This window comes from Artibeus jamaicensis, unplaced genomic scaffold (assembly GCF_021234435.1).
Source record: "Artibeus jamaicensis isolate MK-2021 breed Jamaican fruit bat unplaced genomic scaffold, CSHL_Jam_final scaffold_847, whole genome shotgun sequence".
NCBI classification, from domain to species: domain Eukaryota; kingdom Metazoa; phylum Chordata; class Mammalia; order Chiroptera; family Phyllostomidae; genus Artibeus; species Artibeus jamaicensis.
In genome coordinates, this window is record NW_026522057.1 from 1,659,695 (window position 1) to 1,676,288 (window position 16,594).

At 48.7% G+C, this 16,594-nt stretch overlaps 2 protein-coding genes across 3 annotated transcripts in view; one reads left to right on the top strand and one right to left on the bottom strand.

Moving 5' to 3' along the window:
* ARMH1 (armadillo like helical domain containing 1) overlaps nucleotides 1–6,548 on the bottom strand; it is a 45,371-nt gene extending 38,823 nt beyond the window's left edge. Inside the window, exon 1 of the mRNA XM_037149198.2 lies at nucleotides 6,400–6,548. The gene's annotated coding sequence lies outside the window, so the exon portion shown is untranslated. The remainder of the gene's footprint in view (nucleotides 1–6,399) is intronic.
* Nucleotides 1–16,594, top strand: part of TMEM53 (transmembrane protein 53) — a 31,838-nt gene that overhangs the window by 1,850 nt on the left and 13,394 nt on the right. Inside the window, exon 1 of one of the 2 annotated variants that reach the window (XM_037149259.2) lies at nucleotides 6,764–6,948. The exons of the other annotated variant lie outside the window; for it this stretch is intronic. Coding sequence (XP_037005154.2) covers nucleotides 6,888–6,948 — 61 coding nt within the window. The 5' untranslated portion in view covers nucleotides 6,764–6,887. Of the gene's footprint in view, nucleotides 1–6,763; nucleotides 6,949–16,594 lie in introns of those variants that run through there. 2 annotated transcript variants of the gene reach the window in all.

Genomic DNA, 16,594 nt, shown 5'->3' on the forward strand with positions numbered 1-16,594 from the left:
GGGTGTGGCAATGAAAATTGAACTCAGATCTGTGTGTAATTCTGGTCCAGTTTCTCTCCGTTTAATCAAAAGCCCTAATTCTGCTCTCCCCTGTGCTCCAAAATGTCACCAGTAACCTCGCATCGCCACACGCAGTGGCTCGCCACTTGCAGGGCCATCTTGCTTGGTCTCTGACAGACTGTGGAAGACTCTCTTCTCAAAACTCCTTTCCTGACCCCACTCTGCTGGTTCTGCCCCTCACTCTGGATCCTCCTCAGACTCCTTTGTAATTCCTTTTCCTGTTCTTGGTTTTCTTTTCACACTTTTCAATTTCCTGGGTGATGTCCTTTACTCCCATCACTTCGAGTTATATCTGTAGGCTTTATGACTCCCGAATCCGTACCTCACTCAGCCTGGGACTGCTGTCTGAGGTGCAGGCCCCGCATCTAGATAACTAGTGGATGTCTTCGTTGGTATGATTGCCACACTCTCCCAATCACTTAGTCCCCAACTAACCCGCTGGACCCTCACACTGCTCCTTCCCATGTCGGTCCATTTCACAGAGAAGCCATCTTTCATGCATATCCCTCCTTGCCCTCCTTGTCTGAAGTGCTGCCAGGTTCTGCCAATCAGACCTACTGAATCTCCCTGAGACCAGTCTATTTATCTTCCTCTCTACCGCCATTATTTTCATGACCTCCTCGTCCCTCACTCGGATTACTTCAACCGGCTCCTAAGTGATCACTAAGTGATCACCCCGTGGTAATCTCCACAGTGATGGGAGAGCTAAAAATGCAAATCTGGCAGATTGCCCTGCTTAAAACTCTTCAGTTGCCCCCCACATTACCCTCAAAGTAAAGTTTCAAACATCTCAGTCCACAGAGCTTTCATCTAAATTCTGCCCCAACTGAAATCTGACCCCTCCCCCAACCCCCCACCGCCCAACTCCGCCCCTTGTCACTGTTTTCAGTGGGAATGAAGAGGCTGCCGGCTTTCCCACACTTCGCCGCAGTCTCTGACTCCTCCACACCATTTCTAAATCATTTCTTTTTCTCTGTGGTGAGGCCTCCTATCCTTATCTCTCTACCTCGTCTCATTGCTGATTTATTGGCCACTTCCCCATGCTCACAGATGACTTCCACCCATAAGTCGTTCTCTTTACCCAAGACCTGATAGGCAATTTCAATATCCACATGTTCCATCCTCGCATTTTGGGTGGCCAGCATCCTCCCTGGCACGTGACAGGTGTTTTAATAACACTTTAAAAAGTGTTATTTAAACTGACATGCAACACACTGTGCTCATAATGAAACCTTTGATTTTCTAATTCCACACAGTAATTCATTAAACAGATGTCCTGAGGGCCAGTAGACCTACAGGATAAAGTCTGAAATCCATGTGGTGTACACAGCCCTTCAAAAGTTGGCTGCAGGCTAACCTCATCTTGCCACCTCCCCATTACAACAGACCTGGACTTTTCAACTCTCCAGGCCCTTCCAGGTCCTTCTGCATCTCAGCTGCCGCTCTGCCGTCAGGAAGAGCCAGCCTCCTTTTCGCCCTCTGGCTAAGTCTCCAAGACAGCTCGGGGTTCTCAGTTTGTGGCCCACCTATGCCACCTCCTTGCCTACCATGGTGTACGACTTGACCATCCCTCCCACTGGAGTGTGAGCTCCTCAAGAGCAGGGGTCCGTCTTCCCCATCTCTATGTGCTCAGAGCCTGGCACAATGCCCAACACAAAATAGATGTTATAAATGCTTGCTGGGTGAAATGAGAAATTAGCCAGCTCCTGTTTAGATGGCTACATCTGACTGTCCATGATATGTGGGTCCATAAAATGGCCAACTTCCCAAAGCTGCCATGTGTACAGCGGCAGGATCTCCATCCAAGGTCTGGGCAAAGTCTATGAAGCATTTCACCACTATGACAGGAAACAGCAATGTCAGCAGTGGTGTCATCTTTGGACACTGAGGATGGGGATTCAGTGCCATGAGCGGTCAGTTAAATTGTAATCGGAGTGAACTGTTCCTCTGCAGACCATAATGTTCTTTAGCTGCAGCCAAATGGCATCCAAGAAGGGGAGAAAATTTTTTGAAATGCTGAAGAAATTATTTCCAATTTGGTGCTCACAACCAGAGACTCTAATGATCAGTGGAAATGAGAAGCAAACAAATTAGCACTAATGGGAAATGGCTTTTGGAAAAGAGGATTTAATTTATAGTCAACTGGTCATGGCATGCAGCATGCAGTGAAAGTCAGCTTCACCAGCTTGATCGTAAGAACTAGAGCACGCACGGCATGCCAGAGAAAAATATACGTGTGCCATCATGCTTATTGGAATCTCTCTGTAAGTGGCAGCCAATTAAGGGAGTCATTATTTTACCTTGGAGAAAAAACGGCCTGAAAAATCAAAGCACATGAAATTAAAATCCAGATTAGGAACCTCGATCCAAATTGGTTTGTTTGTGGCCTTCTAACCTTGGCAAGGTCTTCTGCAAGGACGACAAACCTACTTTGTCTTCAGCCCAGGGTGGACTCTGTTTTTAATTTCCTCTCCATCTTCAGAGGTAATTAATAAATCTGGACTCATCTATAAATCATTTCTATAGCCGCCAAATGGTTCTTCCTCATGCAGAGATACTAAAATTACAAAATCTCAAACCTCAGCTCTTGCACTAAGCCAAAGGTCCTTAGCAACGGGCGAAAAGAGGTATGATAAAATCAAATGGTCAGTAGGTCTTGTTTCTAAAAAAAAATTTCTTTTTCCCCTCTAAATCAAAAGACATATTTCTAAAAGCAAGAAGCCTCTAGGGCATAGGCTGCCGGCCTGGCTCACTGTCCCCAGGTGGCCTCGGAGACAAAAAGGCAGTCACTATGGGCTGTTTCTACGGGTTCCGCCAGTGGAATGGGACAGAGGCTTCTGCTTTGGCTCCCGTCCCAACTCCTCACTCTCAGCTCCCCACTCAGAGAGAAAGAGGGAGTGAGAGAAGGAGGGAGAAGAGAGATGGAGAAAGAAAGAAACATTCTCCTTCCAAACTTCAGGTCCATCTAAGGAGGGAGTCCTGGTCTTCACTTCCACCTCAACTGGAGGGCAACTGCACTCCGATTTGTTACTTTCTTCTCACAGGATCCCCCTCCTCTGCTCCCCTCTCATACCCTCTTTACAGAGCCCTCATTGCCACTCATCACTTTCCTGCAGATGGCATCTTCCCCTCACTTCCCCAGCTGCAAGTCCCGCCATCCTTTCCACATAGACGATCTCCCCCCCCCTCCTTCCTGCAAAACCCCCTGCCTGCATCCTCTCCCAGGACCTACCCTCATCTTCTATCCACAGACTCCAGTTTCCCTTCTGCCCCCAACTCCACTCCACAGATCTGCCTTCATGCTCTCCCCACAAAATGTAACTCTTTAGGTCAACCATAACCACTCTACCCACATTCTCCTCGCCCTTCACTGCTCTATGTTTTATCTTCTTTGAAAGCTTCCTTGAGCTTCTCTCTCTTGAACCGTCTTTCTGGCTACCTCCAGGCTGCCCCGAAAGCTGCTACTATCCCAAGGCGCCACTTCTGCGTGGTCCTCCCTGGTGGAGGCTGCTTATACTCTTATGCCCAAGGACATCAGGATTCACAGTGGGCTAATGTCTCCTCACCAAAGCCCAACCTGGATCCTTAGTCTACCACCTTCTTGTAAAAACCGTTGATCCTTTTAGGGTCATGCCATTCAGATGTATGGACCTTTATCCCTCCTCACACTGTCATCTACAGATTCCAGAGCAACCCGCTCTATCCATCAGGGACTTCAGTACCTAGTTCACCATTATCCTCTTCCCTTTTCCCTCAAGTCCTGCCACCAGCCAGAAGGACTTCAGTGGCCCTGTCTACCCCTTGAACGTCTTCTGTACTCCAGCCAGCTACTCCCACGGCCACACCCTGGACCGTGACATCACCTGGAACTAATCAAACATCATTACTCCACTTTCTGATTCTAACTCTCTCATCCAACTACTTGTAAGATATGGTTCTCTAACTTCATTGGAACCCCAGTCCTTAACGTTTTTACACTCTTCCATGCTGTTTAGGTTCTAAGGTTCATCCAATCAATCTTTTTGCCAGGATTTTCAACTTCCTCGTCCTTTGTCCTTCCATTTTACCCGCCTGATAAAACCCAAACCTGGGTCAATTCAACTAACCTCTCTGTACCCATCACTGAATGGCTTAACGTTGTTGGGTGAAAGATACATACCACACAAACACGCGGACCACTGCTGCTGCGAGTTAATGGTCACCAACCTCAATTGGTCTCATAACTGCCCGGAAGCCCATATGCCACCTCAGTCACCTCATTCCCATTCTCATCTGCAGCTATTTCAGCCCCTCTCTGCTCTTCCCAAACCTTGTACACCATCTCCAGCCCTACTCTCACGGACTGATATCAACTCCCCATTTCACAGAGAAAATAGAAACCATCAAATAAGAATTCTCTCACCCTGGCTGGTGTAGCTCAGTGGACCGAGCGCGGGCATGCAAACCAAAGGATTGTGGTTTGGTTCCCAGTCAGGGCACATGCCTGGGTTGCAGGCTAGTTCCCAGCAGGGAATGCACGAGAGGCAACCATACATTGATATTTCTCTCCCTCTCTCCTTCCCCCTCTAAAGATAAATAAATAAAATCTTAAAAAATATTAAAAAAATTCTCTCAACTTCTCACCACCAAACCTACTAATGTACAAATCTCACAGGCTTCCTTTTTGTTACAATCCAAATGTCATTTGGATTTTCTAAGTGAATTTCTCAACCAGTGCTTTGGAGTCCCCACATTATTCTCTTTCCAGGGTTGCCACTCTGTCTCTATAATTTCATCTTTTTCCTTTTACTGGATCCATGCCAACAGCATTTCTCCCATCTGAATAAAAACCTGTGTTTCCTTCCATATTGCCATCTTTCTTTTTCCTTCTAAAGAGCCAGCCATCCTAAAAGTGTATTGCGCATGCAGTCTTCACTCCCTCACTTTTCCACCTACTTCTAAACTCACTAATTTGACCTCTGCCACCAGTACTCCACTGAAACTGCATTTGCAAAAGTCACCAACAACTTCCTTGTTCCTAAATCTGGTGGATTTTTTCAAACCTTACTTTATTTGATTAGTCATCAGCCTTCAACACCTTCCTCCCCTGGCTTCTGAAATACCATGACCCTCAGGAGAATGATCTTACCATTCTCCTTTGCCAGACCCTCAGACTTGAGTACTTCTTGGCGATCTGTTCTCAGCCCTCTCCTCCTTTTATTCTACATACTCCCTGGCCAGCCCAATAAATCAATCTACTGGTGAGGCTGCCATCTGTAAGGCATGACAGACTACCACATTTCTATTTCCAGTTTAGGCTTATCTGGTAACCTCCAGTCAGGCCCACTCAACTGCCTGCTGGATGCCTCTGCTTGGATTTCCCACAGGCACCTCAAATTCACCAGGCCCAGACTTACCCTCTCCTGAAAACCCCACTTCCTCTCCTGTTTGCCCAAGTCAGGAATTTAGAAGTCATCCTTCCTTTCTCCTGCTTTGCCCCACCAGGTGCCAAGTCTAGTTCTTTTTAGCTACAAGTGTCAAAGGAATCCATTCCCAATTCGATCCTGCTACCTTTCTATGTTTTAGGACACTGCAATGCTTTCCCATTACGGAGACAACTTTCTAACTGGTCTCCCTGCAATCTGTTCTTTGCATTGATCTTTCTAAAGCATAAATGATTGTTAGTCCTTTGCTAAAGCCCTGAAATGACTCCCGACTGTCCCCAAGATAAAATCTAAGCTCTTGTAATCATAAGAAACACATTGGAAAATTTTTACCATCAGTAGATCTACCAATAGTCAAAACTGAGCTTGGCAATGGAGAACCTCTAGGGTGGGAGCTAACTATTCTTCCAAGGTTACTCTCACGTTAGTATCTCCTCTGGCCATAATATGCTCATAATTTGCAATTTATGGCACTCCTCAGTTTTCCCTTTCTGAGCTCCTGCAAAGAGTTCTTCCCCACGCTCCCGTATCTCCACAAGTCTTTCAAGGTCCACCTCAAGATCCATCCCTACTGTCACAATTGTCCCTTCAACACTTTCTGAGCTCCTTTTCGCTTTAAGAATTATGGAAGTCAGGGTGAAACGCTTAATCCTTACTAGAGCTCATCTATATAACAGGTGCTCAGTAAACATCTGTTAAATGCATGAATACATGCAAAAAAAAACCCCACCAAAACCCCAAAACTGTATTCCCTTGCCTCTTTGTGTCCCTCACGAACAGAGTATTCTCTAAGTCTTCACCTACAGTTTTCCCCACTGCCTCTTACCCACTCCACCATTTACGATATGCCTCACCCCACTGGGTGGAGGATGGGCCCACGCACGCGCTCCCTAGGCCGTTTTGTTCGGTTTTCTACCTCTCCTTTGGAGCTGCGATAGTAGGGGATGGCAGAGGTAGCTAGATGATGTACGTCAAAAGGCACTGTCGTCCACCTCGTAGGACAGATGGGGTTGAGAAGAGAGACCCTCACCATTCCCAGAATACAGCAACTCTCCCCCTAGACCCCTCCAAGGGGGAGGTCTACGGGGTGGAGACTCTCCCTGACCATCGTCCCAGCTGACCAATACCTGACCCATATCAAATGAGTCAGCCAATGATTGAGAGCCAGGGATAGAGCGGGGCGGGGCATGGTTGCTAGGGCCGAGCTTGTAGGGTGCGGCAAGAGGCTCTGAGAGAAACTCGGTGGTTGCTAGGGTGAGAGGTCACAGAGCGCGCTCAGTGATTGGGCAATATCAGCGGAGGTGACTGGGCGGTGCCCACGAGGCCGCGGGTGAAGTGCGAGCGCAAGAGTGCGCGAACGCGAGTTCCGGCGGGAGCATAGTGCTGAAGGCCGGCACCTTCACCATGCCCTCGGCTGAGCTGGACTACACCATCGAGATCCCGGATCAGTCCTGCCGGAGCCGGGGTAGGGAAGGAGGGTTGGGTCCAGTCGTGGGGAGGTGACCTAACAAGTTGCGGGTCGGAGGCGCAGCTGTGGCTCCGCCCCTTCGCGGCTCCGCCCTCTTGCTGTCAGTCCCCTCACAGGGTCCCGGAGGTCTTAGAGTTGGTTGGGAACAGAGGGCCCCGCCCCCTTGTAAGCCACGCCCCGGAGTGCTCTACTTGTCGGAGCCCCTTCCCTTCCCTTCTTCCTCTGCTCGGTTGGGGGCCTTTTTTCCCTATCTTTTCAATCAGCTTTTTCAAGTCCTTGCCCTCGTTTTTATTCTGGTACTGAAGGCTGGGGAGGGCAGAGGCTCTCCTGATTCCTTTGTTTGGAGTCGGGCTTCCCACTTCTAGCCTCTCTTTGGCTGTTGTGGCTAGAGGTCCCACTCACTATTTTCTCGGGGTTTTCACTGAAGCCCGAGGCATAGAACGCTTATCCCTCTCTCCTCCCCGATCTCCATAGTTGTGGTTAACAGAGCAGTCCCTGCCGTCAGAAGTCGGTTCACATCCTGACTCCTCCCCGTAGTAGCTGGGTGACCTTCGGCAGTCGACCCCCTCTGAACTTCAGTTTTCTCATCTACAAAAGTGCGGTACCGTAGTAACCTCCCTCACAGGGTTGTTGGTTGCACAACAGATTGTTTGTATGAAGGACCCAGCATGGTGCCTGGCATGGAGTGAGTTTAATGATTAGCATTATTTTCCGCCCTACAGGCATATAGATAAAGAAAGGTGTGTGAGAGTCTTCCCTAAAATTAGTAGCCTATATGTAGCCTGGGCCCCCGGCATTGTGAATAGTATTGGGGACCCAGAGAATGGAAAGTTGGGCACTGCTGGGAATTATGGTAGAGGAACGTTGAAGTTCATGTCCGTCCAAGCCCAGCAGGTCTCTCCCCTGCATTACTCGGTATTGCCTTCACGCCTCCAATCTCATTGCCAGCAGCAGCTCAGCCTCATGTTGCTAACACAGTGATCTTCCTAATGCAAAAGTCTGATCTATCACTGCTCTGTGTAAAACCCTTCAGTGGCTCCTTATTGCCCTCAGGATAAATCAAGTCCAGATTGCTTAACATGGCATTCAAAGTCCTTCATAATTTATCGGACCCTGCTTACCTCTGTGGTCACTATGTCCTTCCACTGTGCAATTTGAATTTTATGTTCTGGCAACAGAACTGCTTGTGATTCTCCACACATTTCTTGCTTCTCTGCCTTTGCTCCTGCTGTTTCCTCCATCTGGAATGCCCTTTCCCCTCTGCTGCCCCACACTGCCCCCCCTCACTTGTCCGGCTCATCATTTAAGGCTTAGCTCAGATGTTGCCTCCTTCAGGAGAGCCTTCCTAGACCCCTCCCCTAGCATCTTGTGTTCCTTGCTTAGGGTCTAAGAGGGAAAGGCAGGCAGGCCCTGGGCTCCCACAGAACAGATGGCTGTAGACCGGCCGTATTTCCCTAGAACTGGGCTCAGGGAAACCTGATCTGTTGGCTTAGGCACGTTTTGGCATCAGCAGGTCATGAAGCCAGTTAATATTCCTGTCCTTGGAGAGACTTCAGCTGCAAAGGGCTGGAGCCGCCTTCTGCATGGCCAGGAGGGCAGAAGTTCTCTCTCAGTGCAGGTGGGCAGCCTGGTGGTCTTGTTTGTGTTTCAGATCAACCTCCTACTGGCTCTGTGGCTTGGTAGGTTGTTGAACCTCTTCATGCCTCAGATTTCTCCACTGTAAAATGGGAATTATAATAGTGCCTACTCCAGGGGTTGTGAGGGTTAACAAGATAATGACTGAGAGTGTGTGCCTGGCACGTTATGAGTGTATTTTCTCCCCTTGTGGCTCCCCTCATTGCTTGAAAAGACTGGGTCCTAGAACTGGGAGAAATCTTGGGGGGTCATTTTGTTCTGCATCCTTCTATTGCTATGAGGGCATTCTGTTGCTACCCAACCGGTTCCTGACAGGTTGCTTCCTCCCACACATCCTGGCCTGTCAGGGATTGTTAGAAAGCACTTCCCTTTCTTGAGCCACAATAGGCCTGCCTTCCTGTCATTTCTTCTTTCAGTTCAGTATTTGCTGTGTCCTGGCCATGGGTTCGTTGCTGGTGCCTCAGAAGTGAGTCACACACAGGCTGCCTTCAGGGAGCTATGGTTTTGGGAAAGGGAGAGGTTTATAAGCAGCTGGTTTCACAATGATGTGGCTACTGGAGGGCTAGAGGGTCATGGTGGGTACACAGCAGTTGACAGCCTCAAATCTCTCTTCTCCAAGACAGATACCTCCAGGGCCTTCAGCTGTCCCCCCTCTGATGTAGTTCTGATAACCTCCTCCTTCTGATTGCTCCTCTGGACTGGCTTTAGTTCATCATGCCTTTCCTTCCCAGTGCATACCCAGAGCTGAACCGGAGGTTGCAGGACCCCTCAGAAGAAGGCAGCAGCACTGCGCTCACCTGAATCCATTTGCTTCTGATCTGCAGAGTGCTCTCTCCCAGGCCGACATTACATCATACAGTGACAGTCTTTGGGGACCCCAGAGATTGTCCTTCTTTTGCATTTACTGTTTAATGGTGGAGAAGTATGTAGGACAGTCATTTGGTTTCTGGAATTGTTTCCCCCCCATATTTGAACATCAAAACCACAGAGCCCAGCTATGATTGACAGCGAGGTGAGTGGCTGCTGCTGGCGTATCAGTTGGCTGGAATGCAACTTTCCCCTCCCTCCCACCGCCTTATACCTGCTCTCATGTCATTTCCTTGGGGAAGTACTTTGTCCCAGGCTGCCTCGCTCCTAAACTTTTTCTTTAAATTTTTACTTATTGATTATAGAGGAAAAGATATGGAGAGAAAGAGAGAGAGAGAGACAGATAGACACTGATTTTGTTGTTCCACTTATTTATGCATTCATTGGTTGATTCTTGTGTGTGCTCTGACTGGGGATTGAACCTGCAACTTTGGTGTTTTGGGATGATGCTCTAACCATCTGAGCTACCTGGCCAGGGCTGATGTGCAGATTTCAGTTGCCATTAGGAAGTGTTGCTTGAATACAGTTATGTTTCTAGGGAACAGCTAAGGACATGCACAGAGAAAGAAGTGTCCATTAAAGTATTTTTATAATAGCAAAAAATTGGGAACAACATCATGTCTAATAAAGGGAGATTGGTAACCATAAATTATGAAATATTCTGCAGCTGCTCTGCAGCCACTACAAAGAATGGCGCAGAAGTGTATAAACTGACAGGAAGAGGCATTCACAATATATTGCTAAATCGAAGAAAGCAGATTACAAAACAGTATGTTTCCAAGTTTATTAGATATTCATTTTCTCCTTTTCTACAATGAGCATGCATTCCTCGTGAAGTAATAATAATAACTTCGATTTATTGAATTCTTTCCTTATGCCAGGTACCTTTATAGTCATTATTTTATTTAATCTTTCATATTATTATCCTCATTTCAGATAAGGAAATTAAAGCTTAGAGAACTTGCTGAAGGTCCGTTTCACAGTTGCTGGTGCCAGAGCCAGAGGTTTCAACCCAGACATGGTTCTATACAGCGTGTATGTAGTCTTAGGCGTTGTGCTACTTGCTTATGCTCTTATTTCAAAAAGTAAAAAAAAAAATTTAAATAATTTGGTTTAAATGTAGGAACTGTGAGGATCTAGAAAGTATTTCTGGGGAGTAGAGAAACTGGAGCACCCTTTTATTCTTCACATTTTAAAAAGAAAACAGGTTCTTTGTGTCGTGATTCTGGCTTCCAGATGAAAAGCACACAACGTGCCTCAGACCTTGCACCTTGTCGGCCTTCCTGTTGTCATCCGAGGTGCCCCTGGGGGACACACAGTCTGACTTACGCTTCAGTGTTGTGACTTGAGCTATTGTACAATATGTGTATTGGTAATTTTTGTATTATTGGTGTTAGCATTGTTTTGTTCGAAATTCTAGAGGACAGGGAGCTTGTGAGATTAAATTGTTTGGTGGGGCGCTCGGAAAGTGCTGGGGCTGACAGGAATACTTTGTGCAGCCGGGGCGTCTGGGCACCCACACACCCATGCACCCATACACGGCCTCTTTGACTTCTCAGTGCCTTTGACTCTGGAACACCCTCCCCCTACCTTTTAAAAAATAACATTTTAACTCTCATTACAAAAGTAATACATATTGTTTATAGACAATGGATAAAAATATCACAAAAAAAACAATTGCCTCTAATCCCAGAAATAATTGCTATTAATATTTGATGTACTTTCTATGTACATGTATGTATGTATATGCATATATGTATTCTGTTGTTCATACTGCTTTTTAACTTGCTTTTTCACTTAGTGTATTACCGTTACTTTTTTATTAAAAATTTTTTAAATTTAAAATTTATTTTTATAGAGAGGGGAAGGGAGGGAGGAAGAGAGGGAGAGATACATCAGTTGGTTGCCTCTTGCGCGCCCCCAGCTGGGGACCTGGCTTGCCTGCAACCCAGGCATGTGCCCTGACCTGGAGTTGAACCGGCAACCTTTTGGTTCATAGGCAGGCACTCAGTCCACTGAGCCACACCAGGCAGGGAGTGTGCAGGTTTTTTTGTGGACATATATTTTCACTTCTCTTGGGGATATATACCTGGGAGTGGAAGTGCTGGGTCATTTGGTAACTATATGTTTGTAATTTTTTTGAGGAACTGCCAAACTGTTACTCGAAGTGGCTGCACATTTTGATATTCTTACCAGCAGTATATGGGGGTTCTGATCTCTCCACATCTTTGGCAGCACTTGTTACTCTCTGACTTTTATTATAACCATCCTATCTGGTATCAGGCGGTATCTCTTTGTAGTTTTGACTTTCATTTCCCTAATGCCTGTGATGTTGAGCATCTTTGCATGTGTTTTTGGGCTCCCATATAGCTTCTTTGGAGAAATGTGTCTTCAAATTTTTGCCCATTTTCAAATTTGATTATTTGTCTTTTTAATTATTGAATTGTCAAGAGTTTTTACTATATCCTGGATACAAATCCCTTGTCAGATATATGATTTACAAATATTTCCTCCCATTCTGTGGGGTTTTTTTCCCACTTTTTGATGGTGTCCTGTAGAGTATAGAAGTTTTAAATTTTGATGAAGTCCCTATTTATGTGCTTTTTCTTTTATTCTTTATACTTTTGGTCATGTCTAAGAAACTGTTGCCTCATCCAGGGTCACAGAGATTTACTCCTATCTTTTATTCTGTGAGTTTTATCACTTACATTTGTGTCTGTGATCTGTTTAACGTATGATTGAATATTTCCGTACAATTAAACATTTTTCTTTCTTAAAAGTAGAATTCCTAAGTCAAAGATGGTACGTTTTTGAGACTTGATACATATCCCAAAATTGTGGTGACCCTCCTCTACCGCTTATCACCTGCCCCTTCCTGTCCCCCGCTGCTCCGGCTCAGGCCCTTGCCGCCTCCCATGCTGCAGCGGGCTCCTGCCTGTTCCTCGTGGGCACTTTCAGGGCAGCGTGGTAAGTGCAAGTGCAGTGGCATGGTGATGGTAGGTGCCGTGACAGTGCAGGGGAGGAGCCTCTGACCCCTGGTGATTCGGGGTTGGGGGTGAAAGGGTTGGCGAGGGCATCAAGCAGGGCTTTCTGGAAGTGAGCAGCAAGCAGAAGGTGGGGTGGGCATTTGTGGGGGCGACTTCCTCGCGGGTTCCCCCGGTGCCACAGACACGCGCGAGTAAATAAATATATGGCCGAGAGATGCTGAGATCTGTTTGGGGAGGAGGAGTGGGCTGTGGCCAGTTTCTCAGGGGAGACAAAGGCCAGCAACGGCCAGTTTCTCCGAGGAGAAAAAGGCCCGAGTGCCTTCCTCCATAGCCTTTTACTGGGTTGTAATACACAGGAAGGATCAAACAGTAGATAACACTTCAAAGAGATCTGAGGGCTTCAGTCTGAGTGTGTGTCTATCAGGAAGAGAGTTGCAGAAACTTTGGGAGACATACTCATTTCCTCTCGGACCCTTATCATATGAATGAAAGCACTCTTAGCAGAGCAGATTTCACAGGTTTATCAGCAAGTCTTTGTGATGCCAGATTTTTCCCCAGCACACGCTCTAGCAAGGCAAGGAGCTGCACCTCTCCCCAACAGGTATTCAGGCTTAAGGGGATTAGAGCCAGGAAGCGCTTCTCCCAGAGAACATGGGGATTCGGGCTTTGACAAAGGTGGGGGGTGGGGCGAGAGTCCATTGCTCTTTGTTGCAGCCCCACCCCCCAGTCCTTCCATGAGGGCCTCCCAGGTGATCTAGTCTGGTTTAGGTTGCCCCCCACTGTGAGGGGTCTTACCCGTCATTGACTTCCGACCAAGCTCTGGGGGCAGGGAGAGGACCTGAGGCAGCCTTTGCTACCAGAGACAGGCTTCGTCTCCTGCGGCTGGCATTCCACAGGTCGTTTCTCGCCCTTAGCCACAAGGGGTAGAGAACAATTCCTAGAACTAGGCAGAGCGGTCTACTACAGGTATTAGTGAGGCATAAACAGGGAGCATCAGCATCAGCCGGCAGGTAAGGAGCATGGCTTTAGAGGTGGAGGCAGTGTGGCATGTGGTCCAGAGATGGACGCTGGCCCTGCCGCTTCCTGGCTGCATGTACTTGGGGAAAGGGATTTACCCTCTCTGTGTCTTAGTTTTCTCATCTGTACAACAGGACAATAGCTAACAGTAGTAGCTAACTCCTAGGAGAGTTGCAGGATGAAATGAGGCTGCAAATGTTGAGGTTCTGGCTGATGCAACCAGTCCACTGAGGAGGAACCGGTGGAAAAGGTGGTCTGGATCCGCTGATGTACAGAGGCAGCCGTGCACGCCGGTTTGGAGCTGAGGTCATAGAGGTTTGGTTAAGGCTGGGGTCTTGGGTACTGCTACCCAGGGGGGCCTGCTGGGGAAGTGGGTATAAGCTGGTCTCTAGGCTACTTGGGTTTGGATTCCAGCTTCACTACCTAGTTGTGTAATCTTGAGCAGGTTATCTACTGTCTCTGTGGCTTAGTTTTTCATCTGTAAAATGAGAATAACAGGTCCTTGTTCGTAGGATTGTTGTGAAGACTGAGTGAGTTGGTATGTAAAGTGCTTAGAATAGCGCCTGAAACATAATGCTCTTTTTGCTGTTATTGGTTTTCCTGTAATGGGAGAGAGGGGGAGGGTAGCAGCTGGAGGGAGATGTCACAAAACAGAGTTTTGTGATTGTTTAGGAACCAGGAGGGTAAGTCTTGGAGCCCAAGTGGGAGACTGCAGATGTGCCTGTCTTCAGTGCCCGGGGGTCAGTGGCTGGAGGGCGAGACGTTAGCAGTGGGAGGGGAGAGCGTGATGTGGCCAGTGGGGTGGGCTTAAAAGGAACGGGGGCTTTTACAAAAGGCTGTGGGAATCATGATCCCAGTGTGGCCATAAATAACAGTAGCCATAGAAGTTACTTTTACGACTCTGCAAATGCCACGGGTAACGAGAAGAATGCCAGCTCTTTCTCTTTGGATCCATCCTTCACTTCCCAGCCACGTGTTCACTCATTCAGCACACAAGTGCCTGAATGTGCCAGCTACAGTGCCGGGCTGATGGGCGCGACATCCCTGGTGCCTGCCTTCACGGCCGCCTTGGGGGAGAGACTGACATTAAACAAGTAATTGTGCAAGTCATCAGGCAGCAGAGCTTGGGTCATGCCACTGCCCCCCGATTCCAGAGTCTTCACTTGTTCGCTATGCTACGGAACAAAACCCGGACTCCTAAGCACAGCTCGAAGGCCCTGCAGCACTGGGCCCCAGTCCCGCTCCTGGCAGCTCTCCTGCCCATGGGTGCTCCCTCACCCAGGCATCTAGTCCCCCAGGACTGCTTGCTGTGCCCCAGACTGACCATAGTGTCTCCAGAGCCCCCTGCACCTGGCATGCCCCTGCTGGTCCTCCAAGGCCTGGAGGTCCGCTCAGCCATGCTCCCAGAGCGCCTTGTACTTTTCTGGGTGGCAGCACTTTGTGTACAGAATCAGGGGGCAGCGTGACTCCCATGGGAGGAGGTCAGACAAAGGCTCTGTGTTCAGATTGGGCATGGAAAGTAGGGCACAGGGAAGAGGATGTGTTGGGGGACTGGGAGGCACCCATGGGTGTAGAGCGTCTGTGGCTTAGTGGGCAGCCTCGAGAGCCTGGCAGGAGTGGAGGGGCCAGTTCCCTCCCTTTAGGAAATGGACGGAAGGCACAGGCTCTGGGAGCAGGCGGTGTGTTCAAGGTGCTCGTGCGCTGAGAGTGCCTTCATGGAGTTGAGTGTCTGGGGCAGTCATTCCTACCTGAGCTGGCGAAGCCTAGGGTGCTGGTAAAACCTGTAGTGGAGCAAATGGAGTTAGAAATCCCAGCCATGGGAGAAGGGGCAGGTCCGAGGCCCAGCAGAAGTTGTGTGAACATTCGCCTACTGGGAATGTGCTGTCACTGCTGGTCAGGGTGGCCTTAACTTCCCACGGCCACCAGGGGATGTGACTTCCCTTGGCTGCCTTCTCTGCATTTGAAGTAAGTTCCAAAGCCCTTTGCTGGTGTCTTGGTGGTGTTCTGTGGAGGAGACCGGTATAGGCCAGGGATGGGGAGCCTGGGCTTGCCCAGCAGCACAAAGGTAAGGGGGCCTCCCTGGGGCAAGTCCAGGACTCCGGCTGCTGAATCTCAGAGGTTCAAAGGCAGACCCAAACTGTAGCTGTCCATTTTCACCTGTGACGCTGCCACAACCTGAACCTCCTGGGTAGTCACGCCCAGCAAGGTTGGGCTTGGCCCCAGGAGGCCCAGGTGTGGCCTGTACCAGAAAGGCCAGTGCAGGCGAAGAGCTGCTCAGGCAGAGGACAGGGGGACATTAGACCAAGAAAGGGAGAGAGAATATCTGGAGTGGCCTGAGTTAGAGCTGTGAGCTCTAACTTCTCCCTTATCAGAGGCAGAGGCCAGCACCAGGGGGGCCCACGAGGGCTGGTAGGCGTGAGCAGGGGACCGAGGTGCTGGCAGCTCCTGCTGTAGGCGGAGTCGCGCCCGGCCTGGGATTCATCCCTGCGGGTGCAGGCAGTTAATCTCTGAAGGCCAGAGTCACCACTGCTGGAGAGCAGGAACATTGAACTTTTCAATCACATTAATTTCCACAGGAAATTGTTGTCTTCCTTTTGTCCAAAGGTTAGTGATTTATATTTACCATCCTCTTAACTAGCCTTGAAATTTACTGTTGCCAGGTCACCACCAGCTTCCATAAATCTCAGGATAGCAGCTGAGCATAGCCAAGTGGCTTGATCGTCGGAAGGGCACACCCCAGCCCTTTCAGAAGGGCAGATAACTAGCAACAGGCAGTCCCTGCACAGAAGTCCCCCTGGGGGGATGGGACTCGGTTGGCAGGGAAATGAGATGGGGTCTGACCAAGGTTGCCGGGAGGCCTCTTCAGTAGCAGACACGGCAGACAGCTGGCTTGTGCCTTGGTACATCACCGGGGGAGACATGCTTCTAGCTGAAGACAGGGCTGGTGGCACAGAGGTGTCAAGCGGCTTAGTTAGGATGGGGAACAGGGGCCTGTCTGACCTTAGGCAGGTAACTTAACCATACTGTGCCTCAGTTTCCTCAACTGTAGTAATTGTCCTCATCTTGTTGATTTGAGGGTTAGGCCTCAAACGATATCAGCTAATATTATTGTTTATTAGGGCAGGGTGGGTAGTTTG